This window comes from Corylus avellana, chromosome 8 (genome assembly GCF_965113065.1).
Source record: "Corylus avellana chromosome 8, dhCorAvel1.hap1.2, whole genome shotgun sequence".
Taxonomy (NCBI): Eukaryota; Viridiplantae; Streptophyta; class Magnoliopsida; order Fagales; family Betulaceae; genus Corylus; species Corylus avellana.
Window position 1 is genome coordinate 8,047,867 of NC_142497.1, and position 20,753 is coordinate 8,068,619.

Genomic DNA, 20,753 nt, shown 5'->3' on the forward strand with positions numbered 1-20,753 from the left:
TCAATCAAAAGGGATCTAGGGTAAGAAATAATTATTTATTGGTAATGAATCCTAAGCGGAAAATAATTATTTAACGGTATATCAGTAGGCAGTTTACAGCTACCATTTTTTTTTTTGGGTAATAAATGATCCAAACTCTTCGAAAAGGAAGAGTAAATGAAAAAAAATCCAAAGTTTATCTCCTGCTTCCACAGTAGCTTAAGGAACTTAATAAAACTATGATCCAACGTACTAGTTCAATGGCATTAATATCTACGGTCCTGATCGTCTGCTTGTGCCAAGGTTTTCTTGTTCCCAAGGCTCTGGGAAATTCAGTTCCTTTAACTGGGTACTCACACATCGCCAGTGCTAATTTCTGATCCAATAATAATCACAAACCCTGAGGATTGAGTAATGGAAGACTACTCATCTTTTATTCAACATTAGCAAGTTTATCAGTACAAAGGGGTGAGACGAAAACTACTATTAAGTAGAGTACAGAATGTCCTGAGTTGGAAAAATACGTATAACAAAAGATCTAATGCAATCGACCGCAATGACGATGCTGCAGAAACAGCAAATCGACACCACTGGGATTGCTGTATGGGTCCCTAATGTTAATTGCAGCAGAAATATCATTAGTAAAATACACTAACTGATAAAACAAAGACATGATTGATAGAGTACAATTAAGCCCAGCAGGCAGACTTTCAACAGTTAACTTGAGACGCCTTGGGCCCGTGCGATGTCTTCTCGCAACTCACAGAATGGTTAACGTCGTCGTTATTAGTTTTGGTTTCTGTCGTACTGATCAAATTCTTAGTAGATGCCTCTTTCCCCTCTTTGACGGCCTCAGATTCATTTTCAACCTTCCCATCTGCTTCAGAAGGCACTGGTTGCAAGGTTTGTGCTTCAGGCTCTAAGGGCAGCTTACTGGCTTCCTCTTTATTCTCCTTGGTAGCTGGTGTCAGCAGCAAGTCACTCTTAATCTCTTCTTCCTTTGCATCATCAGTAGTCTTGTTAGCAGCTTCCTGATTATTATCCGATTTACCGGAAATTTCAGGCTCTTTCTGCTGTTTCACAGCTTCCTCCTTATTTTCCTCTAACCCTGGAGTTGGCAGTGAGTTATTCAAGACTTCTTCCTTTGCATCAGAAGTTGTCTTAACAGCAGCCTCCTGATTCTCTATTTTATCAAAATCCATTTCATCAACCTTTTCCTTGGTTGTAGGTTCGGTGTCCTTTTCCCCTACATCCTCTTTATCTTTTACCTCCACTTGCTCACTTGCTTTGGTTTCTTCGCCAACTGCAGCATCTTCTTTTTCTTCAGCACGCTCACCTTCTCCATCAATATCATCATCCTCCTCTTTTTCTCCCTTCTTTGAGCTTGTTTGATTTTGCTTTTTCTTAGGAGGTTCACTTTCTGGCACTTCTGTTGCTTTTGATTTCTGACTTATTCTTGTAGAACGCCTTGGAGTTTCACCTGCTTGTACAGAAATTGCAGAGGTTTGTACTTTGTTAGAAGAAGCCTTTGTTCAACAGAACACACGTGCACCCATGCATGCCACACATAAAAACACACACACACACACAAACAGAGGAACCTGTGCTCCAGTCAAATTCAGAAGTAGAAGGGCCTCCAGGGTGAGACTTGAGATACTGCTCTAGTTGTCTTTTGGTCTTTATCTCTTCACCAGTAGGCGAAACAAAAACTATCTCATTCCTCCTTGGTGTCCCGCTTTTCCTTGGATTGAACTGCAAGTGCAAGAAAAGGTAGATAGAATCAAAAGAATGCCTAAATGATCCACAGTATCAAAGTCAATTTTGCATTCAAGCAAATAATTTATCAGAATCAGACTAGTCAAATGCTACATCCATCTAATACTCCGACGGATTTTTCCACCCTTATTGAGAGGAAACATAAAAGCCATGTCATTCATCACCCTCCCAAAATAAGTAGGGCCAACAAAGCCATATAGGCAACAAACACTGCCGTAAGTTAAAAGAGTGACCCACCGACAATATGCATAAAAATGACAACTGAACTAAAACTAATTTTGTCCAAATTTCAAGGAAGCTTGGGACTGCGATTGCAACTTCCAAATTGACCTAAACATTTGCAAGAGGAGCAATCACCAAAACTTTTAACAAAATTTACCTAAGGTGCCATGGAGGAGTGCATAAATAATATTAAATAACCTCCCAACATGAAAAAAGCAATTATACAAAAATGCACCAATAGCAAAAGAATAATTTGCACATCAAGCATCTTCCTATGATTATACTTCCAACCAAGGAGATGTGATAGGTCCCAAAGACTAATGAAGCCCAGAAATCTGGAGGTCAATGGGAGAATGTGGCCTCTGTTATGCACTGTTTAAAGAGAAATAAAGTATACGAACCATCACGGGAGGGAGTTTTAGCAATGAAGACGTGCCATTGCATGGGATGGGGGTGTCAGCGTGTATGGTTAATGAAAGGTAATTTTGTAGTGGGTGTCTTTAATGTCTATGTGTCAATGTTAGTGGTGTTAGTGTTATTCCGTAACTGCTCAATGACATGCATAAAATAAGAAGTTTTCACTAAGCACGAGAGGTTTTGACTCCCACCGAAAGTGGAGTTTGTGTTAATCATTATGTCTTTCAATTAGTTTAGATAATTTTTTTTTTATACGTAATCGAAATATCATTAAAAGCGAATGGCTACATTCAAGGTACACAAAGAGTATATAAAAGAAACATATAGGTAGAAGGAGAAAAAAGAGCAAGAAAATCAAGAAAACTAAGGACCAAAGAAGCTACAAATGCAATTGTCGAAGATAAAAAAGACTCGAGCTCTGCCAACGTTCTCCCGTGGTCCTCGAAACTTCTTTCGTTTTGTTTCCTTTTCTTTCCTCCAAAGACACCAAAAGAGGCAAGAAGACACCATCTTTCACACAATAGAACTCCTAGTGCTACCACCAGTCCACCAACAAGCAAATAAGTCATTTACTCTACTAGGCATCACCCAAGACAGCCCAAACCGATTGAAAAAGATATTCCATAAGGCGCTAGCAACCTCACAATGGAGGAGAAGATGGTCCACGAACTCCCCACTGTTCTTGCACATACAACATCTATGGACCACAATGATATATTGCATCCTAAGTTTATCCATAGTAAGGATCTTCCCATGGACCGCCAACCAAGTAAAGAAGACCACTTTCAAAGGAACCTTAGTCTGCCAAATACTCTTCCAAGGGAAAGGAGTGCCATCATTACAAACAAGGACACTATAGAAGAAGCTAACAATGAACAACCCTTTTCTGGTGGGGGACCACCAAAGCTTGTCTTCACCATCCCGCCTCACTCCAACTGAATACAAAATTTTGAAGAACAAGGCAAAGACATTCACCTCCCAATCATGAGTTGCTCTAGCAAAGCTTACATTCCACTGATTGAAGCCACTAGAAAACTTCAATGAGCCGCTACTGAAGCACCCTTTGCACAAGCAATACCATAGTTTAAATAGTATAATAAGAAAAGAGAGAAATGTGAGAAAGAGAAAAGAAGAGAAAGGCAGTTTGTATGAAAAGAGAACACAAAAAATTAGGGTTCTCTAGTTCATATATTATTTATAATAAACTCACATAATACAAGTACCTAAATGCCCACCAATAGTATTAATAATGTAACCATAAAATAATACATGAACACTCCCCCTCAAGCCAAGGCAAAGATATCCTGCATGCCCAACTTGCTTAAGATTGTATGAAAAGCTCCACTTGACACTCCTTTTCTCAGGATATTTGCGAGCTGTTCGCCTGTCTTCACAACTGGCGTGCTGGTCGGCGTACAGATCAGACCAGCACGTAGTTTTTCTTTAATCAAATGCTTGTCAATCTTAATCTCATGGAATCTTTAGAATCATACCCAAGTTCTTTCAGCAATATCTTCAACCATAACATTTCACACACTCCATTGGTTATGCCTTAGAATTCTGCCTATGTATTGGATCCAGCAACCACTGACTATTTTTTACTACACAAAGTAACCAAATTACCTCCCACAAATGTGCAATATCCTTAAGTGGATCATCTATCCATAATCAACCCAGCCCAATCTACATCGATGTAAGCTTCTATATTCAAGTGATCATGTCACGAAAACAACAAACCTTTACTAGGGGAGGATTTTTAGTAGCAAAGAATCTGGTAGACGGCTCCATGTGAGACTCACATAGAAAATGCATAAACCGGCTTACCACACTAACAACATAAACAATGCTTGGATGGGTGTGAGACAAATAAATCAATCTGCCAACCAATTGTTGATATCTACATTTTTCCACTAAAGGATTCGCTACTTTCACCCAACTTAAAATTCATTTTCACTAAATTATCAATGGCTTTACATGTTTCCTTGAGAAGATCAAGGACATATTTTTGCCGGGAAATATATATACCATGTCTCAACTTCGGGACCCCAATGCCTAGAAAATACTTCAAACTGCCCAAGTCATTTATTTCAAACTCATTAGCAAAAAAAGTCGTTTACCTTCATATCTCCTCATCATTGTTTCCTGTCAATAAAATATCATCTACATACACAATCAGAGTCGTCTTTCCATGAGAAGAATGCTTGATAAAAAGTGTAAGATCAATTCAACTTTGCTTATAATCAAATCTCTGCATAACTCAGGAAAACCTTTCAAACCAAGGTCTAGGAGATTGTTTCAGACCATACAATGCCTTTGTGCAATTTACTATTAGAAGAGGGAAATTCAAGTCCAGGAGGTAGTTCCATTTATACTTCTTCCAAGTCTCCATGAAGGAACGCATTGTTCAAATCAAATTGGTGAAGTAGCCAATCCAAATATGCTGCCAACGAGAATAGGACTTGGATTGAGTTCTTTGCTATCAGAGCAAATGTCCCCTCATAGTCTATTCCATAGATTTTTGTAAAACCTTTTGGAAGCAATATGGTCTTGTATCTTTCTATAGAAACATCAGTCTTAAGCTTTACAGTAAACACTCACTTTCTTCCAACCGCCTTTTTCCATTAGGCAAATTAAAAAGATCCCAAGTATATGGACATTAAATCTTATTGGAGTAAAGGGCAACTCATCTCAATCTGTGGGTGGAGTATTCACCCCTTCAAAAGGCAGCAGGGTGAACTCCAAATCCTCGACACCCCCTATGGGGATGTACACCAGAGGTGAGGAGGGAAGACCCACTTCTTGTGAATGGGTGGCCTCCAACCGATGGTGGACCTCCACATCTGAATAGGTATGTATTTTCCAAACATTCTTAAATGAAGGTAACAAATCCTCCCATCTTTCTAGTAATATAGACTGTAGATGAAGGTAACAAATCCTCCCATCTTTCTAGTAATATAGACTGTAGAGAACCCTCTAGACTACTAGTTCTCTATCATCAATTTGTTCACAGAAGTTACAGAGAGCGCCTTCTTTCTCAACAAAGTCCCAAGATAAAACAATTATCTTCTATGCTTTTCATAGAAGGTAGTAACTTAAATAAAAAGAAAATTTCTTGGTAACCTCCTCCCTACTTTCAGCACTCTCCCCCGATACAACATACTCTCTCCTTCCTATTAAGTGATTGTGTAAGTGCTTGATATAGGGTCTCTAAGATGACGACTTGACAAAACTTATCAACGTACTAACACGAATCACTAGTTTTGATTTCTATTATGACAACGTGCCTCTGGCCCATGTGGTATGATACCTAAGCTATGCACAACACCAATAGAAAAGCCAAACAGATGCATTGCTGATATAGTCAAAAAAGATTTGAAAACATATAACTCAGTGAAAGATGCAACCCAAATCTAGTGCGCATGTGCACCTGCACACACACAAAAAAACATTTAAAAGCAAAGGAATTTACTTTAGAGTTTCATCAAAGACATATGAACCAAGGTATCGCCTTCAAAACATTCCAACTACACGGTATAACCACATGTTGCAAACTTCCAACATTTCCTTAACATGGCCCATGTCATGTCAAAAGGGAACTCACAAAGTACTCCACAGATGCTTAGTTTGTTCTTCCAACTCCTCTGTCATGGGATCCAGTACAATATACAAACCAACAAGGTATACATGGGCAATGCCAGCATGCACACAATTTCTGTTTTGGTCATCATACACTACCTCCCTCCATAACGAATGTGGCGGAAGGTGAGGTAATGGGTCTAAGACACATTGAATGTGTCTGTCAAGGCACCAAAAAAAAAAAAAAAAAAACAGAACCTCAAAATCTGGGCGAAAAAACCTGCGGAAAAATCTCCAGTTTCTCAACTAGCGAAATAATTAAGCACAAGAGAAGAAGACAGAAATATGAATTGATAGTCCATGTGCAAGTAGGGTTTTGCTGAAAGGAAAAAAACAAATATAAAGAACCATACAAAAGAAATAGAAAGGACCAACCAAAAAAAGAGAATTATGTCCATGCAACACATTTCTTCCAACTCCAACCCACACTAAATCCCTTCCAAAACTCATCGAATGCACCAGAATTATGTCCATGCAACAGATTCAAAAACACTTCGTCATCCAACTTTGCAAAGATTGTCATACAGAATGCATTATGTACGTTGCATCAACATTGAACAAGTAGACCAAAAAAGAATAGAAGACACAACTTCCATGATAAAACAGGAATAGACTAGGAATTGAGCTTCTGAATAGAAAAGGAAATTAAAGGCAAAGGACAAATTCGAAAAGAATTATGACAAGACAGAGTAGTGGTAGAAGTTAGGTAATTTATACCTCACCAGAATCAAGATTCATTTCTTATGTTGTGCAAGGTTTTAAATTGGTGATGATAAGACTTGGAATTATGTAAATGAAAGGAAAGGAATGCAGTGGAATGATTGAATCATTAAAATTCAGAATATTGAACACAACACAATAATCTACCCAAAAAAGTAAAAAATAAACATACTCGCAAATCAAAATCGTTGCTATATCATGGTACATCAAATTTTTTTTCCACCAAATGCCACAACAAGAGCACATCATAAGATCCAATACACAATTAATTATCACTTGACAAAGAAAATGCAATAGGTCAAAGTCACCCAATCAAGGGAGAGCTACATATATTCATGGCACCCCCTTAATCTAATAACTAATATGGTTCCTGCATCCAGATTCTGGATGCACCGCTGCACCCAATAGTGATTAAATATACACAATGGTATCATAGGTTTAACCAAATTTTTACTAGGTCCTAAATACCAAACAACAGCCCCATGTGTCTGCTCATGGTACTTCAAATGGAAGAACATGATTGCAGCTCCAACTGCAAGCACTCCCAATAATACATGAGTTTCCTTGTATTTTCAAGTTATCAAACACACTTTGATAGCAATTAAAAATTAATATCTGAGGCAAATTGTATTCAGTCTAAAGCAAAACCTTAACTTTGCAATATGCATCACCTACATGAATATACATCAGCTGATAGAAACTAATTCTTAAAGTGATAAATAACTCATAGCAAGGTACACATTCTACAATAATATCCAATAGTACGAGCTCTTCTTATCCAGTAGTACAATTCTAATAATTGAAACCATGATCTCTCAAGTTGGAGCAAATTCTGGTTGGGCCCAACACCACTGAACATAAAAGCAGTGTGATTAAAGGGAAAAAATACAAAACTGGTGCTTGTCGTTGCACCCATTTGCAATAGGCTCCTTAAGGTCTAAAAAATGGTTTAATACTCCCCGTGGTAAGCATAAGTGGCAAATAACTCCTCACCCCCAATGGAAACCATCAATGTGTCACATTAGCACTAATAATAATATGACAAGTAAACTGTATGGCAAAAAATATAAAAAGAAAAAGAAAAAATATACAAATATAAGTTAAAAAAAAAAAAAATTAAAAGCTTGAACTTTTATGAGGGAGGACATATCACCCTCAAGCCGGCCAGAGGGAACGATCGAACAACCCTCAAAGCCATGGGGGTGGTTTGGCCACCCTAGATTTGGCCAAAGGGGGTGGCTGAACCACTCCCAAAAGCTTGAGGTGGTTCAACCACCCCTAGATTCGGCCAGTGGGGGTGCCCAAGCCACCCCCATAAAATTTGAAGTTTTTTTTTTTTCTTTTTTTTTTTAATATATTTTTTTATCAAAACACGTGTCAATATTTTATTAATGATGCTGATATAGCACATTGACAGTTTTCGTCAAAATTACAAACAAAAGTTAGGGGTGAGAAGTTATTTGCCACTTATGCTAACTACAGGGAGTTTTAAGCCATTTCTTAGACCCTAGGGAGTTTATTGCAAATGGGTGCAATTATAGTGACCGGTTTTGTAATTTTCCCATGATTAAAATTCTTTGGTGTTAGATCCTAACGGTGCATGTCAACATTACAACTACACCTGGTTGTATGGTTTGTTCTTCACCCTAACTTAAACCATTAAATGAAGTTACAGATAACCCTTGTATAACTGCTAATCATGGTGGACAGAAAATTATTAATTATCAGAGTTAATGACTAACTAGATTTCTCTACAACTTTCATACAAGAAAAAAAAATCCAAATCTAGAAGACTTTCAGTAAAAAACTAAGTAAACATTTTTCTAGCTCTGCATGTAAAACTTCGTACCATTGAATGAATCTGTTCAGTTTTGCTATGGTTACATCTCCAAATAGAATAATTCAAACAGTAATCAATTATAGAGGGCTACATCTAACTTTGAAGAGTAGAATGTAAAAGGAAGGGAGAGCGAAAACCCAAGGGAGGGTTAGAGAAAGGGGCCCCCATAGCAGGGGGCCAGGGGAGAGAGGTTTAAATGTATTGAAAGAGGAAGCTTAGCTGAAACTTTTAATCATTTGAACTGAGGTCTTTCTTAAGGAATAAAATGTTCTTGGAAAAAAAATCTTTTGTTCTAAGTTTTAGAAATAAAGTTGATTAAATTTAGGGTTAATTACACTTTGCCCCCCAAACTACCAACCCATTTGCATTTACACCCGTAAACTACAACTCCTTGCAACTCGCTTGCCTGAACTACTAATTTTTTACGAGTTTGCCCTACAGTCAGCTCGAGGCGTTAAATGTAACAGAAACTGTCAAATGTGCCTGTCACATGATGCCTCAGTTTTCTTGTGATGGTTTTACCCCTGCTTTGAAATTAAACGCAGTTTTGGAGATTGATATGAGGCAAACTCATAACAAACTGGTAGTTTGGGGAGCGAGTTTTAGTAAGTCGTAGTTTAGGAGTACAAGCACAAATGGGGTAGTAGCTCAGGGGGCAAAGTGTAATTAACCCTTAAATTTATTAGTTCGCAATTTATCAAAAACAAGTATAATTTTTGATTCTTATAATTAATAGTCTTAAGAAAATTTTACGAAACACTATTAATTACGAAGTGTTAGAACTATCAATTATACGGCGTAAAAGCAAGTTTATTTCTTTAAAAGTCATTAATTACAAGAATTATCAGATAACAAGTATTAACTACAAGAGAGTCAACTCTAATTCAATAGTCCAGGGGACCAAATTCTTCTGCCTAACCAGAAGTTCTCATAGAACAAAGTTCAAGTTACACATGGAAAAGTTACCAAAGACCCAGTTCCAGGCCTCAGTTTTAAATAAGTAACAGAAAATTTAACAGCGTATCATTTCATGAATACTTCCATTTAAAAGGAAAAATTAATCAATTTAAGAGGTATTAAAGCAGCACTGCATGAAGACAATGAGGGTGCTCTACCCACATCAAAATTTCTACAACCTATTGCTCAAGTACAGTCATAAAAGCACAAAGGTTATTCAAGGAAACAACTAGGAAAAACATAATGATGACCCGCAGAGAGACTCATCTTTCTAAAACAATTACGGCACATAAGTGAGACATATACTAAATAGTATCAATACACACTATTCCCTATAAAATTCCACAACTTTCAAACAAGACAAATCCACATTAATCTGTCCCCAAATCGAAACGGAATCCGAACTACCATCTCTTTCTTTCACTTAAATAATTGAGAAGAGAAGAAAAAAAATAAATAAATCATGTGACTAACCCTTCTCTTGGCAAGCTATGAGCTAATGCAGCTCAAAATAAGCTCAGCCAGCCCAGATCGAGAATGCGGCTCAAGCACACAATTTGGACCGGATTGATCAAGTCCTAACAACGAACCCCAATCTGATCACAAAAGCTAATGTGCCAGTGCAACAATTGCTAAAAGAACGCTAGGAGTGACGCACAGACAATAGCTACCCCGGTTTCGTCCTAACTGCTAGTGAGCATAGAATCCAACGCAACATCGAATTACAGCCATAACTTACCAATGAGCCGCAATTCAACATCACACCTAGTTAGGGCCATAATTTGGCATTTCGCCTGGTCAGGGCCATACCCCATCAGCGAACGACAACCTTTGCCAAATCGTACCCCGTTAGTGGACGCCCCACATAATGAGAGGACATGTTATCATTTTAGGTACGTTCACATTTCCATTTTTTCTACGAACACTCTACCTCTCATCCTCAAAGCAATCCATCTTTTACCTTTGTCAACTTAAGCATCAGAGATTTCTTCCACCGGTAACTCCTAACAAGTCTCCGACTACTTTTACTCCTTGCAGACGTATGTTGGCTGAATTTGGCAGTGCGTTCGACCGCATCATCAATCGGTGCCATATGTGGGAACGTTCTTTTAACTTTCTTAAACAAAAGATCGCATAGTGCAAACTAAATCAATGGATGCCAGGAGTCACCTCGGACATCATGGCATGTGAACCCACCACCACGGCCTAGGAAACTCATAAGAATCTGGCTCAAAATTTCCAGGGCCAACAGATTTCTACATTGGAGACCTAAGTGCAAATCTTGCTTAGAACAAGAACCAACTCCTGCACCAAAACCAATTACTGATGCAAAAAATCTTTGCCCAAAGACCCTCCCATCGGCATAGACTAGAGCCCCCACAACATCAAGATGGCAAGGAAGTTGGTCATGAGGCAGAAAGCTAGATGGGGGACCGCACGGTGAGAAACCAGCATAGTCCCTAGAGAGAAGCTCAAGAGTGAGGCACATGGAGGAGTCAAAAGTGACTAGCCACGTAGATGAATAGCTTAAGAAAATGTGGCCAAGCTAGACGAACTGATGGAGCCCCTGAAAGGAAAAACCTTGACAGTGGTGGGCAAGCTTGTCCAGATGACAAACCTACCTTTCTCCCTTAGGATAATGGGATTTCCCCTTACCCAAAAGTTCAAGATGCCACACTAGGCGATATTTTATGGCAACAAAGACCCCTTGGACCATCTCAAAACCTACAAGGCCCTCGTGCACTTGTAAGTCGTGCCTAATGAGATTACATGTAGGGCATTCCGATCACACCAAAGGGATCATCCCAAAGGTGGTCCAGCAAGCTGAAACCAAGGTCGATTAGCTCTTTCACTGAGCTAAGCAAGCAATTTGTGGTGTACTTTACAAGGGGACAGAGATACAGGAGCGGTTGTTGGTAGACAACACAGATGAGAAAGTGGTCTTGACGGCCTTTATGGGAGGTTTGCATTCATCCATATTCATGTTCTCCCTTGCCAAAAATCCACTGACCAACATAACAGAGTTCATGTCCAAAGCTCAAAAGCACATGAATGCAGAAGACACCATGAGCACCGGAAGGGGCCAAGACCTAGGGGAGAGTAGCCAACTAAGCACAAAGAAGAAAGAGTTTGAATTCGCGAGGCTCACCCCAACTCAGGATGTAAGTCCAGGAGAGCCGATGAGGGGCCCAAACCTTGGCAGAGGAGGCCAACAACACTTGGTGGCAAGTTCACTCATTACACGCCTCTCAACACTCCTATCAAGCATGTGCTTATCTAGATCAAGACCGAACCTGTGCTAAAATGGGGAAGCTAAAAAACCAGCGAAGAGGTCATGAACCCAGTATTGCCAGTTCCCCCACGAGCACGATATGAATGTGTATTTTGATCTCAAGCGGCAGATCGAGACATTGATAAAGCACGATAGACTATTGAGGCTTGTGGCCGACTAGGAACAGGCATGACCCAAAAGGTACTGGAGGAACCCCCAACCCCAATTCAGGCACGAATAGGAGCCACTAGGAGAAATTAGGACAATAGTTGGAGGCTTCGCAGGGGGTAGTGAGTCCAGCTCTTCATGGAGGGCTTATGCAAGGAGAGCCCGAATAGGGTAGGTTTGCTTGGTAGAACCACCTTTAGAAACCCCAGAGTCGAAGCGCAACCCATCATGTTTACTAAAGAGAATGCTAAGGGAGTATAGCATCCCCATGACAATGCGCTAGCATGAGGGTGGTCGACAACTACCAAACCTAGAGGATCTTGGTGGCCAACAGGCGCTAAGCCAACATACTCTATATGCCGACTTTCAAGCAAATGAAGATTGAAGGGGAAAGGCTGCAACAGTCAACTCGCCACTGGTCAAGTTATGAATGGTAAAGTTTATCTCGTAGGCTTGATCACCCTGCCAATCACTGCAAGAACCAACCCCAAGTAAGTCACCACAATTGTCAACTTCCTTGTGGTAGGCTGCCCCTCGACTACAATGCAATCATAGGTCGAGCAACTTGAAAATGAAGTTCACAACCAAACAAGGCGCAAGAGAAACAAGAGGAGATCAGGTACGCGCTTTAAAATGCCGCATGGCCTCTTTGAAAGGTCGTGAGTCAAAAGAAACCCTCACGGTGGAAGGGATCGAGGTGAGAGACAAAATAGCACTCTAGTAGGGAGAACCATCTTAAAGCTTGATCAAGGATGCCATAGAAGAAGGCAAGTCAAACAAAACAATTTGGGTAGATTCCCCCCTCCCAGAGAACCCAAAGGAACAATTGCTGAACTTTTTACGAAAGAACAGGGATGTGTTCGCCTAGACACATGAACACGTGCCCAGCATACCTAAGAGGAATGGAAAGATGGTACAGGAGGTCGAAAAGCTATTGCAAACACAATTTATAAGGGAAGTGCACTATCCCAACTAGCTGACAATGTAGTCATGATCAAGGCAAACGACAAATGGAGGATGTGTGTGGACTAGACCAACATTAACAAAGTCTGCCAAAGGGCAGCTTTCCCCTACTAAGAGCATCTCTAGCAGCGATGGCTATTTTAGCCACTCAAAATACAACTTTTTCTATTTTATCTACTACATTTTCACAATAAACTCCAGCAAACTATCTATTTTACTCTCTACTTTATTTAAATATTGTTTTTCAATCTGTTTTTTATTATTTTTTCCCACTTCTCTCTCTCTCTCTCTCTCACCACCACGCACAACAACTCCCTCCCCCTGATTCATTTTCCAGCCCAAATCCCCTTTCCCCTCTCTCTCTCGCTCACCACCATAGAACCAGGATTGCAAATATTATCCATTAACAACAAATCCATTTATGCTCCACAAACATCTCTCACTGGGGGACGATTTGGTTTGATAAGTGTCAATTTTGGGTGTGATTTTCTGATGGGTGTCGATTTGGTTGGATGGGTATCGATTTGGTTTGATGGGTAAGGATTTTGGGGTGTGCTTTTCAGATGTTTGGATGGGTGTCGATTTGGTTTGATGGGTAAGGATTTTGGGGTGCGATTTTTAGATGGGTGTCGATTTGGTTGGATGGGTGTCAAATTGGTTTGATGGGTAAGGATTTTGGGGTGTGATTTTCTGATTTAATTGAAGGAGAGTGAACCAATGATTTCATGTGTGGTGGAGGAAGATGAGTGAACCGGTGATGGAGAAGCAGAGAACCAGAGAAGAAGAGAGAGGCGGCAAAGAAGGGAGAGAGAAAGGAGAAAGAAAACAATAAAAATAAAAAATAAAAAAATCATACAAGTTGCTACAGTAGACTTTCATATATGAAAGTTTACTGTAGCAAATTGTTGAAAAAAATTATTTTGAAAGGTCTACCGGAGCACGAAAATGGCACATATTAACTAAATTTAACTTAAAAGTCAATTTAAAAGTCCTATTGGAGATGTTCTAAGAATCAACCTACTTGTAGATACGACAGTCAGACATGAATTACTAAACTTCATGGAATTACTGAGCTTCATGGAAGCTTTCTCAGGCTACAATCAAATTAGAATGAATGAGCCCAAAAGAAGACATCCTTCATCGCTAATGCGTCTATACTATTATAAGGTTATGCCCTTCGAATTGAAGAATGCGGGGGCCACATAGCAAAGGTTGTTGCGCGCCATTTCTAAACAACAGATAAGGAGAAACATGAAAGTGTACGTGAATAACATACTAGTCAAAAGCATGAAGGGGAAAGAACACTTTTCCGACCTCAAGGAGGCATTATGGGTCCTAAGGAGGTAGCGATTGAAGTTGAACCTCGCCAAGTGTTCCTTCAGGGTGTCATTCGAAAAGTTTATGGGCTTCAGGGTTTCTCAAAGAGGAATCAAGGCCAACCCCGAGAAGATACCGGCTACCATGGAGAAGCAATCCCCATACAACACCAAGGAATTACAACAGCTAATGGGCAGAGTGGCCACCCTTAACCACTTTGTCTCTCAATCCACAAATAAATGCTTGCCATTCTTCAAAGTACTGAGGAAGGTGTTTGAGTGGTCCACCGATTGTGAAGGGGGCCTTCCAAGAATTGAGGGATTATCTCAGCAACCCTCCCCTACTCAGACACATGGAAATATGGGAGTGCTTATCGTTTCACCCACAACGGTCAGCTTGGCCAAATTTGTAGCCAGTGGAACGGAGGCAAGCAAGAAGTTAATTATGTGTTGAGAGAAATTCATGAAGGATATGTGAAAACCACTAAAAAATCAGAGAATGGCTTACAAGGTCCTCTGGGTGGGATTTTTTTTGGCTAAGTATGCAAAAGGATGCACAAGACTTGGTCAAAAGATGCGACAAATGCCAAAGGTTCTTGAATATCCTAAGGCACCCACTCGAGGAGATGACTTTGATTGTGGGATAATGGCCATTCACACAATGGGGGACCAACATCGTGGGGCCTCTTCCTCATTGTAAAGGTCAAGTAAAATTTGAGGTGGTAACCATCGACTACTTTTCCAAATGGGTAAAGGCCAAAGTATTGGCAAACATTATACAGAAGAACATCTAGAATTTTTTATGGAAGTTCATAGTCTACCAATTCGGCATTAACCAAGCATTAGTCACTGACAATGAGAAGCAGTTCAACAATCAAGTGTTCAAAGACTTTTGCTCGCAGCTCACATCCTGAACCATTTCTCCTCCCTGGGTCATCCACAAGCCAACAGGCAAGTCAAGGTAATGAATCAAACTCTGCTCAAGACGATCAATACTTGACTGAAGAGGTCAAAAGGCCCATGGGAAAAAGAGCTCCCCAGCATCCTCTATAGGTGTATAGGACAACTACTCAAACCCCAAAGAGAGAGACTCCCTTTTCTCGGGACTTTCGCAACAAAGCAGTCATGCCGATGGAGTTTGGGCTTGTAAGTATTCACACAAGCCATCGCGACCTAGACAAGAACCCCGAAGAACTGAGGATGAGTCTGAATCTAGTTGAGGAAAGAATGGAGCAGACAAGCATGAGGATGGCAGTGTACCAACATAGAGTGAACAAATACCACAACACCAAAGTGAAATCGAGGAGATTCAATATGGGAGACTTAATCTTGCGGGATGTCACTTTTACTACTCGAGACCCAACATAGGGCAAGTTGGGATCAAATTGGAAAATATCCTACAAGGTAATCGGCTCCAACTGCCCAAGGACAAACTGCCTTGAGACCTTAGATGGAAAGTCGTTGCCTCATCCATGGAATGCCGACCACCTCAAGAAGTACAATTAGTAAATGCCATGTATTATATCTTTAAAGAGTTAATAAAAGTGTATTCAATTCACCATTTGTTTGTCTACTTTAAAGTTCCTACAGGGAATGACCAACACCTCTACTCGACTACCAAACTGAAGCGACGATCAGGATGCTAGAAGACATGACCCCCATAAAGGGAGGAGGCTACGGCTAAAGTGATAGACAAGTTGTTGGACGACCCAAGCCCTAGAGGTTCCCATGGAGGTAAGCATCCCCTCCTGCCACAAGCAAACCAATTATCAATGATTGAAGTAGTGTCAGCAGGTAAAGCCTCTCCTCGCCCGACTTGACTCGCTTCAAACAATAACTTCTACTCATACGAACGTCCAAGTAAGATACAACACTTGGAGACATCCCACTCTTAGGAATAGCAGAATAGGGTGTGAAGGCTCAGGTAAACCTACTCGAACCCCCGATCTGGCCCCAAAGGTACGCATCATGACTACTTGTGCATGTCACCCTACTCGGGAAATACCCAACTAGGGCACACTTTATAATGTTGCTTGCACTCACATGCCACCCTACTCGGGTAGTACCCGGCCAAGGCACACCTGAACCTTAGAAAATTTTGCGAACAGTACTAACAATAGACCACTCAAACAACCAAACGAGAATACTTAAGAAATTACTCCAAAGGGAGGCACATAATTACAATTGGGGGGCCCACCCTAAGCTTCAATAGCCTTTCAAGAGACAAGGTCCGCATTGGCTTCAACCTTTGCATGATACTCCACAGTATCCTCAACGCACCAATGTGAGACATTGATCTCAAGAAAATCCCCCTAAATCCTCTCCTTGAAGGCATCGAACCCAGCCATGTAGCACTTAGCAATTTCCTCTTGACTAATTGCCTTGACCCTTTGGAGTTGGCCCTCCAAAGTTGATGTCCTATCCCTCTCCACCTCGAGCTCACCCCAAAGAGCCTCTAGACTGGCAAACTTGGCCCTCTCTGCATCCAGCTCAGTTTGAACCGCCCTGACCCCTACAAACTGGTTCTTCTCGACCTCTAGCTTCACATGAACAACCCTGAGCTCAGCCTTCTCAACCTCAAATTCCTCAACTGTTTTCTACTCCTGATAGAGAGCTACAATACCCGACACCATCTGCACAATTGTAGAACTAAGTCAGAGAAGCACTGTAGGAGAGAGAAAATTATAGGGCAAAGGGGCTTTACCTGAGCGAGATCATGAAAGATCTTACAGAGGTCTCAAAGGGCATCTTGCATAGCTCCTCAAAAGAATTTCTAGGGAAGAGATTCCCAAATAGCGCCAGGGCCACCAATGGGTCCCTGAATGCCTGCACCCTCTTGCCCAATGAGGGATTAGACAGCGCATGCGAGAGGCAAGATATCAAATTGGTCGATGGTCAACTAGTTTGGTAGGGGGGGAGGGGGGTACCACTTGAAACACTAAACAAAAATGCAGGCACGAGAACTAATAAGGCGGTGGGGCCGCCTTAGTGGACTTCGCTTGTAGAGGACCCATTCTTCCTCAGTCGCCCTTGGATTTGGAAGAGACAAGAAGCCTTCATTCTTTGGCTCGCCGGTAGCCTTGCTAATCCCAAACTCAAGTTCTCCTTTTTGGGGCCATCTCTACTAGAGCAAAGAAAAGAAGTTAAAAAAAAAAAAAAAAAAGAACATGTTGACCAACACATACAAGCAAGTTCATAATATCAATCATACCTCTTCCAATAGCGGGAATCTTCCGATCAGACTCCCAAGACAAAGAGCTACTCAGTCAGGTTATCAAAGTTCATTGCGTAAGCAAATTTCTTCATGGGATGTTTGCACACCCTAAGTACCTATTGGATCTTGTGCTCTTCCAATGGAGCTCGGACAAAGCTATAAAAATAAAAATAACAGGACGAGTTGACAGAAAATCACAAGCAGTAATCATTATACAAAGAAGCAATGATGGACTCACCCTCCTGAGATGGCTCCCCCCAAACCCTGCTAACCCCAACTGAGTCTTGAACATCTTTGTACCAAGGGCAGAACTTTCATTCATCCCAAAAGATGAAGAAGAATCAGTTTATCCATCCCTTGTTGGACGTAAGGTCAGTACCAAGGGTCTGATCGGGATTAGGGCTACAAAAGAACTAGGCCCCAAGATGTTATGTTGCTTGATAGCAATAGATGGACTCCAGAGCAGCCAAGTGATGTTGACTCCTAAGACAAGAAGGCTAGAGGATCATACATGCGACTAGGATCCTATAGCCGTTTGGCATAAGTTGTGAAGGGGAGAGGTTCAAATGGGCTAAAATTTCCCAGACTTGACTAGGGAAGGGAAGCCGCGGGCCAGCCTATAAGGAAGCCTCGAACAAGCATATCTTGCTCTCACTCATAAAAGAGCAAGCTCACTCGTGAGGCTTGGGAGCCCTAAGCCTTACCATCACCAGGATTTGGTACAATGTCCAAAATCATCCAGGTGGTGGGATTTTGGGAAGGCTCCCACCTCTAGACTCGGTAAGGCCTTGGCTCGACAACCTCAAGCATTGGAATCATGACAAGGGCAAATTGTTCCTCCACGGAGTCCAAATACTCTAAGCGGGCATGGTCATTCTCACTGGCCATCCAAGGGTAAGTGAAGATAACAGACGCCTAATTGTGGGGATAACGACTTTTACTAGAGGAAGGAGCTCGAACGACACTATCAACAAAGGGGAACTGACGCCAACAACAAACTCGAGGTCTAGGAGGCAACCCAAGCATGTAACACAAAAGAAAGAAAAGGGATCTAAAAGCTCCAGTGGGAATGAAGGTGGGAGAAAAACAAGTATCGGAGGAGAAGAGGACAAGCAGGAAGATGGAAGGCATATCAATTGAAAGAGTGAGAAATAGCATAAGAGCAATCCCCTTATTGTTCGTGTTTGGAAACCTTAGAGCTCAACCATCAAGATTTGAATCAAGGGACAATTCAAATCTGCCCAAGTGGCTAGACAAACAAGCGACAAAGACACTGCAAGACTCAAAAAAATTGCCAACCATCACTCACAATAAATTTGCCTCTACAACTTTGAACCAAAAACCGCCATAATTCAAAAAGGCCAAGTGGTCAAGAAAACTCCCAACACCCGACCAAGTGGACAGGTCAAACATGAAAATGGAGGGGCAACTGATATACCAAATATTCACAAGCCAACCCTAGTTGAGAATGCGGGCTCAGGAGCCCACAATTTGGGCCGAATTGATCAAGTCCAAACCAAGAGCCCCAATCAAACCACAGAAGTTAACGTGTCGGCGCCACAAATGCTTAATAAGCTAGGAGCGAGGTATAAAAAATAGCTACCCCTGGTTTCATCCTAATTGCTAGCAAGCATAGAATCCTATGCAACATCGTATTACAGCCATAACCGACCTAGTGAGCTATAATTCATGACCATACCTGGTCATGGCTGTAATTCGGCACCATACTTGATCAAGGCTATACGCCATTAGCGAACAACACCTGGCCAAGGTTGCAACTCATTAGTGGATGCCCCACATAAAGAGAGGACATGCGATCGTTTTAGGTACGATCACATAACCATTCTTTCTACAAACACTCAAGCTCTCATCATTTTTTTTTTTTTTTTATGTCAGGGAACCTCTCCAAGGCAGGGCCCTTCGGACCCACCCCTACAGAGTAAACCCCAATCCCGTGCACCGCACCCTCGAAAGTTTTCCTACATGGAACTGGTTAAATCGCTGGCTATTCACCAATGAGTGTGGCCCCAAGAGATTGTTTGCACCCATGAGGTGTTGAACCTTGGACCTTGAAATGAGCAAACCTTAAAACCAAGGTCTCTACCACTTGGGCCAACCCCTTGGGGGGGGGAAATAAAAAATTAGTCACTATAGTTGGCTCTCATCATCAAAACAACATCTTTTACATTTGCTAACTTAAGCATTGGAAACAATTTCCAGCAAGTCCTGAGTGTTTTTACTCCTAGCAAGCGCCTGCTGGCTGAGTATGGCCGTGCAATCAATTGCATTATCAAAGTGAAAAGCACCAAAATACCAACAAATCCTAAAATAGAATTTTTGGGGAAACCCATTATAAGGACGCCGTATAAGAAATGGTTCTTAACCGTTACTCAAAAGGCAAATGCAGAGCATATGACAACAGAACAGAGAACAATAGAAAAGTAAATAAGTAAACTAGAAAACAGGAAAAAAAAGATTGTGGAGCACAAAAAAGAAATAATTAGCTAACATTGCATACATCAAGCTAGTACAAAGCCACTTAATTTCAAAATACTTATGCTAACCACAAAATCTTATTAAAAACAAAAACAATTCCAAACAAAATTCAATGAGCCCCGAGAATCAAAAGGATAACACGCAAACTACAATTCCGAACGAACAGCAGGAAGCATAAAAACCTACTGTATAACGCACAATTTCGCTTCGAAACTTCAAAAAAACAACTCCAGCAAAACAAATCCTAAACGCAACAGAGAAAGCAGCGCAAGCACAAGGACACAAAAAACACACGCAAATTCGAGTATAAGAGCCAGAGAAAGCGAATTAGGTCACGGAAACGAGCCAAGAACAAGAATTCAAAACGAAAACCAAAGAGAAAGAGAGATAGCACAGGGACCGAACCATCTTCTTCCAGCCCTGAGGTGCCGGTAGCTCGACCGCAACGGCGTCGTCGTGATTCTCCACCACGTTCGCTTCGCCACTCGCCATTGTCTCTCTGACTCTGTCACTCTCTCGCTTCGAGCTCTCTTTCCCTCCTCTGCTTCCCGCTCTCTGCCACAAAATCAATCTCTCACTCACTCTCTTTCTCTCTCTCTCTCTCTCCGACCCAAAACTAAAAAAGGCACGCGAAAATGGTAAAATTTCGTGGCGAGATGGGATTATATAGTGGAGGGTGCTACCGCTCGCTTTCTCGTTCAACTTTCACTTTCTGTCTCCCTCCAGATTTGGTGCGTGACCACGCGCTTATGGTCGGTACCCGGACGTGACGAAATC

General features: G+C 41.2%; 1 protein-coding gene across 1 annotated transcript; it reads right to left on the bottom strand.

Moving 5' to 3' along the window:
* Positions 1–391: 391 nt before the first annotated feature.
* Positions 392–20,692, bottom strand: LOC132163657 (uncharacterized). The gene is made up of 3 exons (XM_059574026.2): positions 20,382–20,692; positions 1,581–1,731; positions 392–1,459 (listed from the first exon to the last, which is right to left on the bottom strand). Exons 1-3 carry the CDS (start codon positions 20,466–20,468, stop codon positions 690–692), a joined length of 1,008 nt encoding a protein of 335 aa, XP_059430009.1. The 5' UTR covers positions 20,469–20,692; the 3' UTR covers positions 392–689.
* Between the last annotated feature and the right edge of the window lie 61 nt (positions 20,693–20,753).

Bases quoted from the DNA above. Each gene is read 5' to 3' on its own strand.
- LOC132163657 (XM_059574026.2), bottom strand. From the start codon at position 20,468: ATGGCGAGTGGCGAAGCGAACGTGGTGGAGAATCACGACGACGCCGTT. The intron at 1,732-20,381 runs GTTCGGTCCCTG...TTGCACTTGCAG, and splicing joins CTCAGGGCTGGAAGAAGATG to TTCAATCCAAGGAAAAGCGG. The intron at 1,460-1,580 runs GTTCCTCTGTTT...CTGTACAAGCAG, and splicing joins TGAATTTGACTGGAGCACAG to GTGAAACTCCAAGGCGTTCT.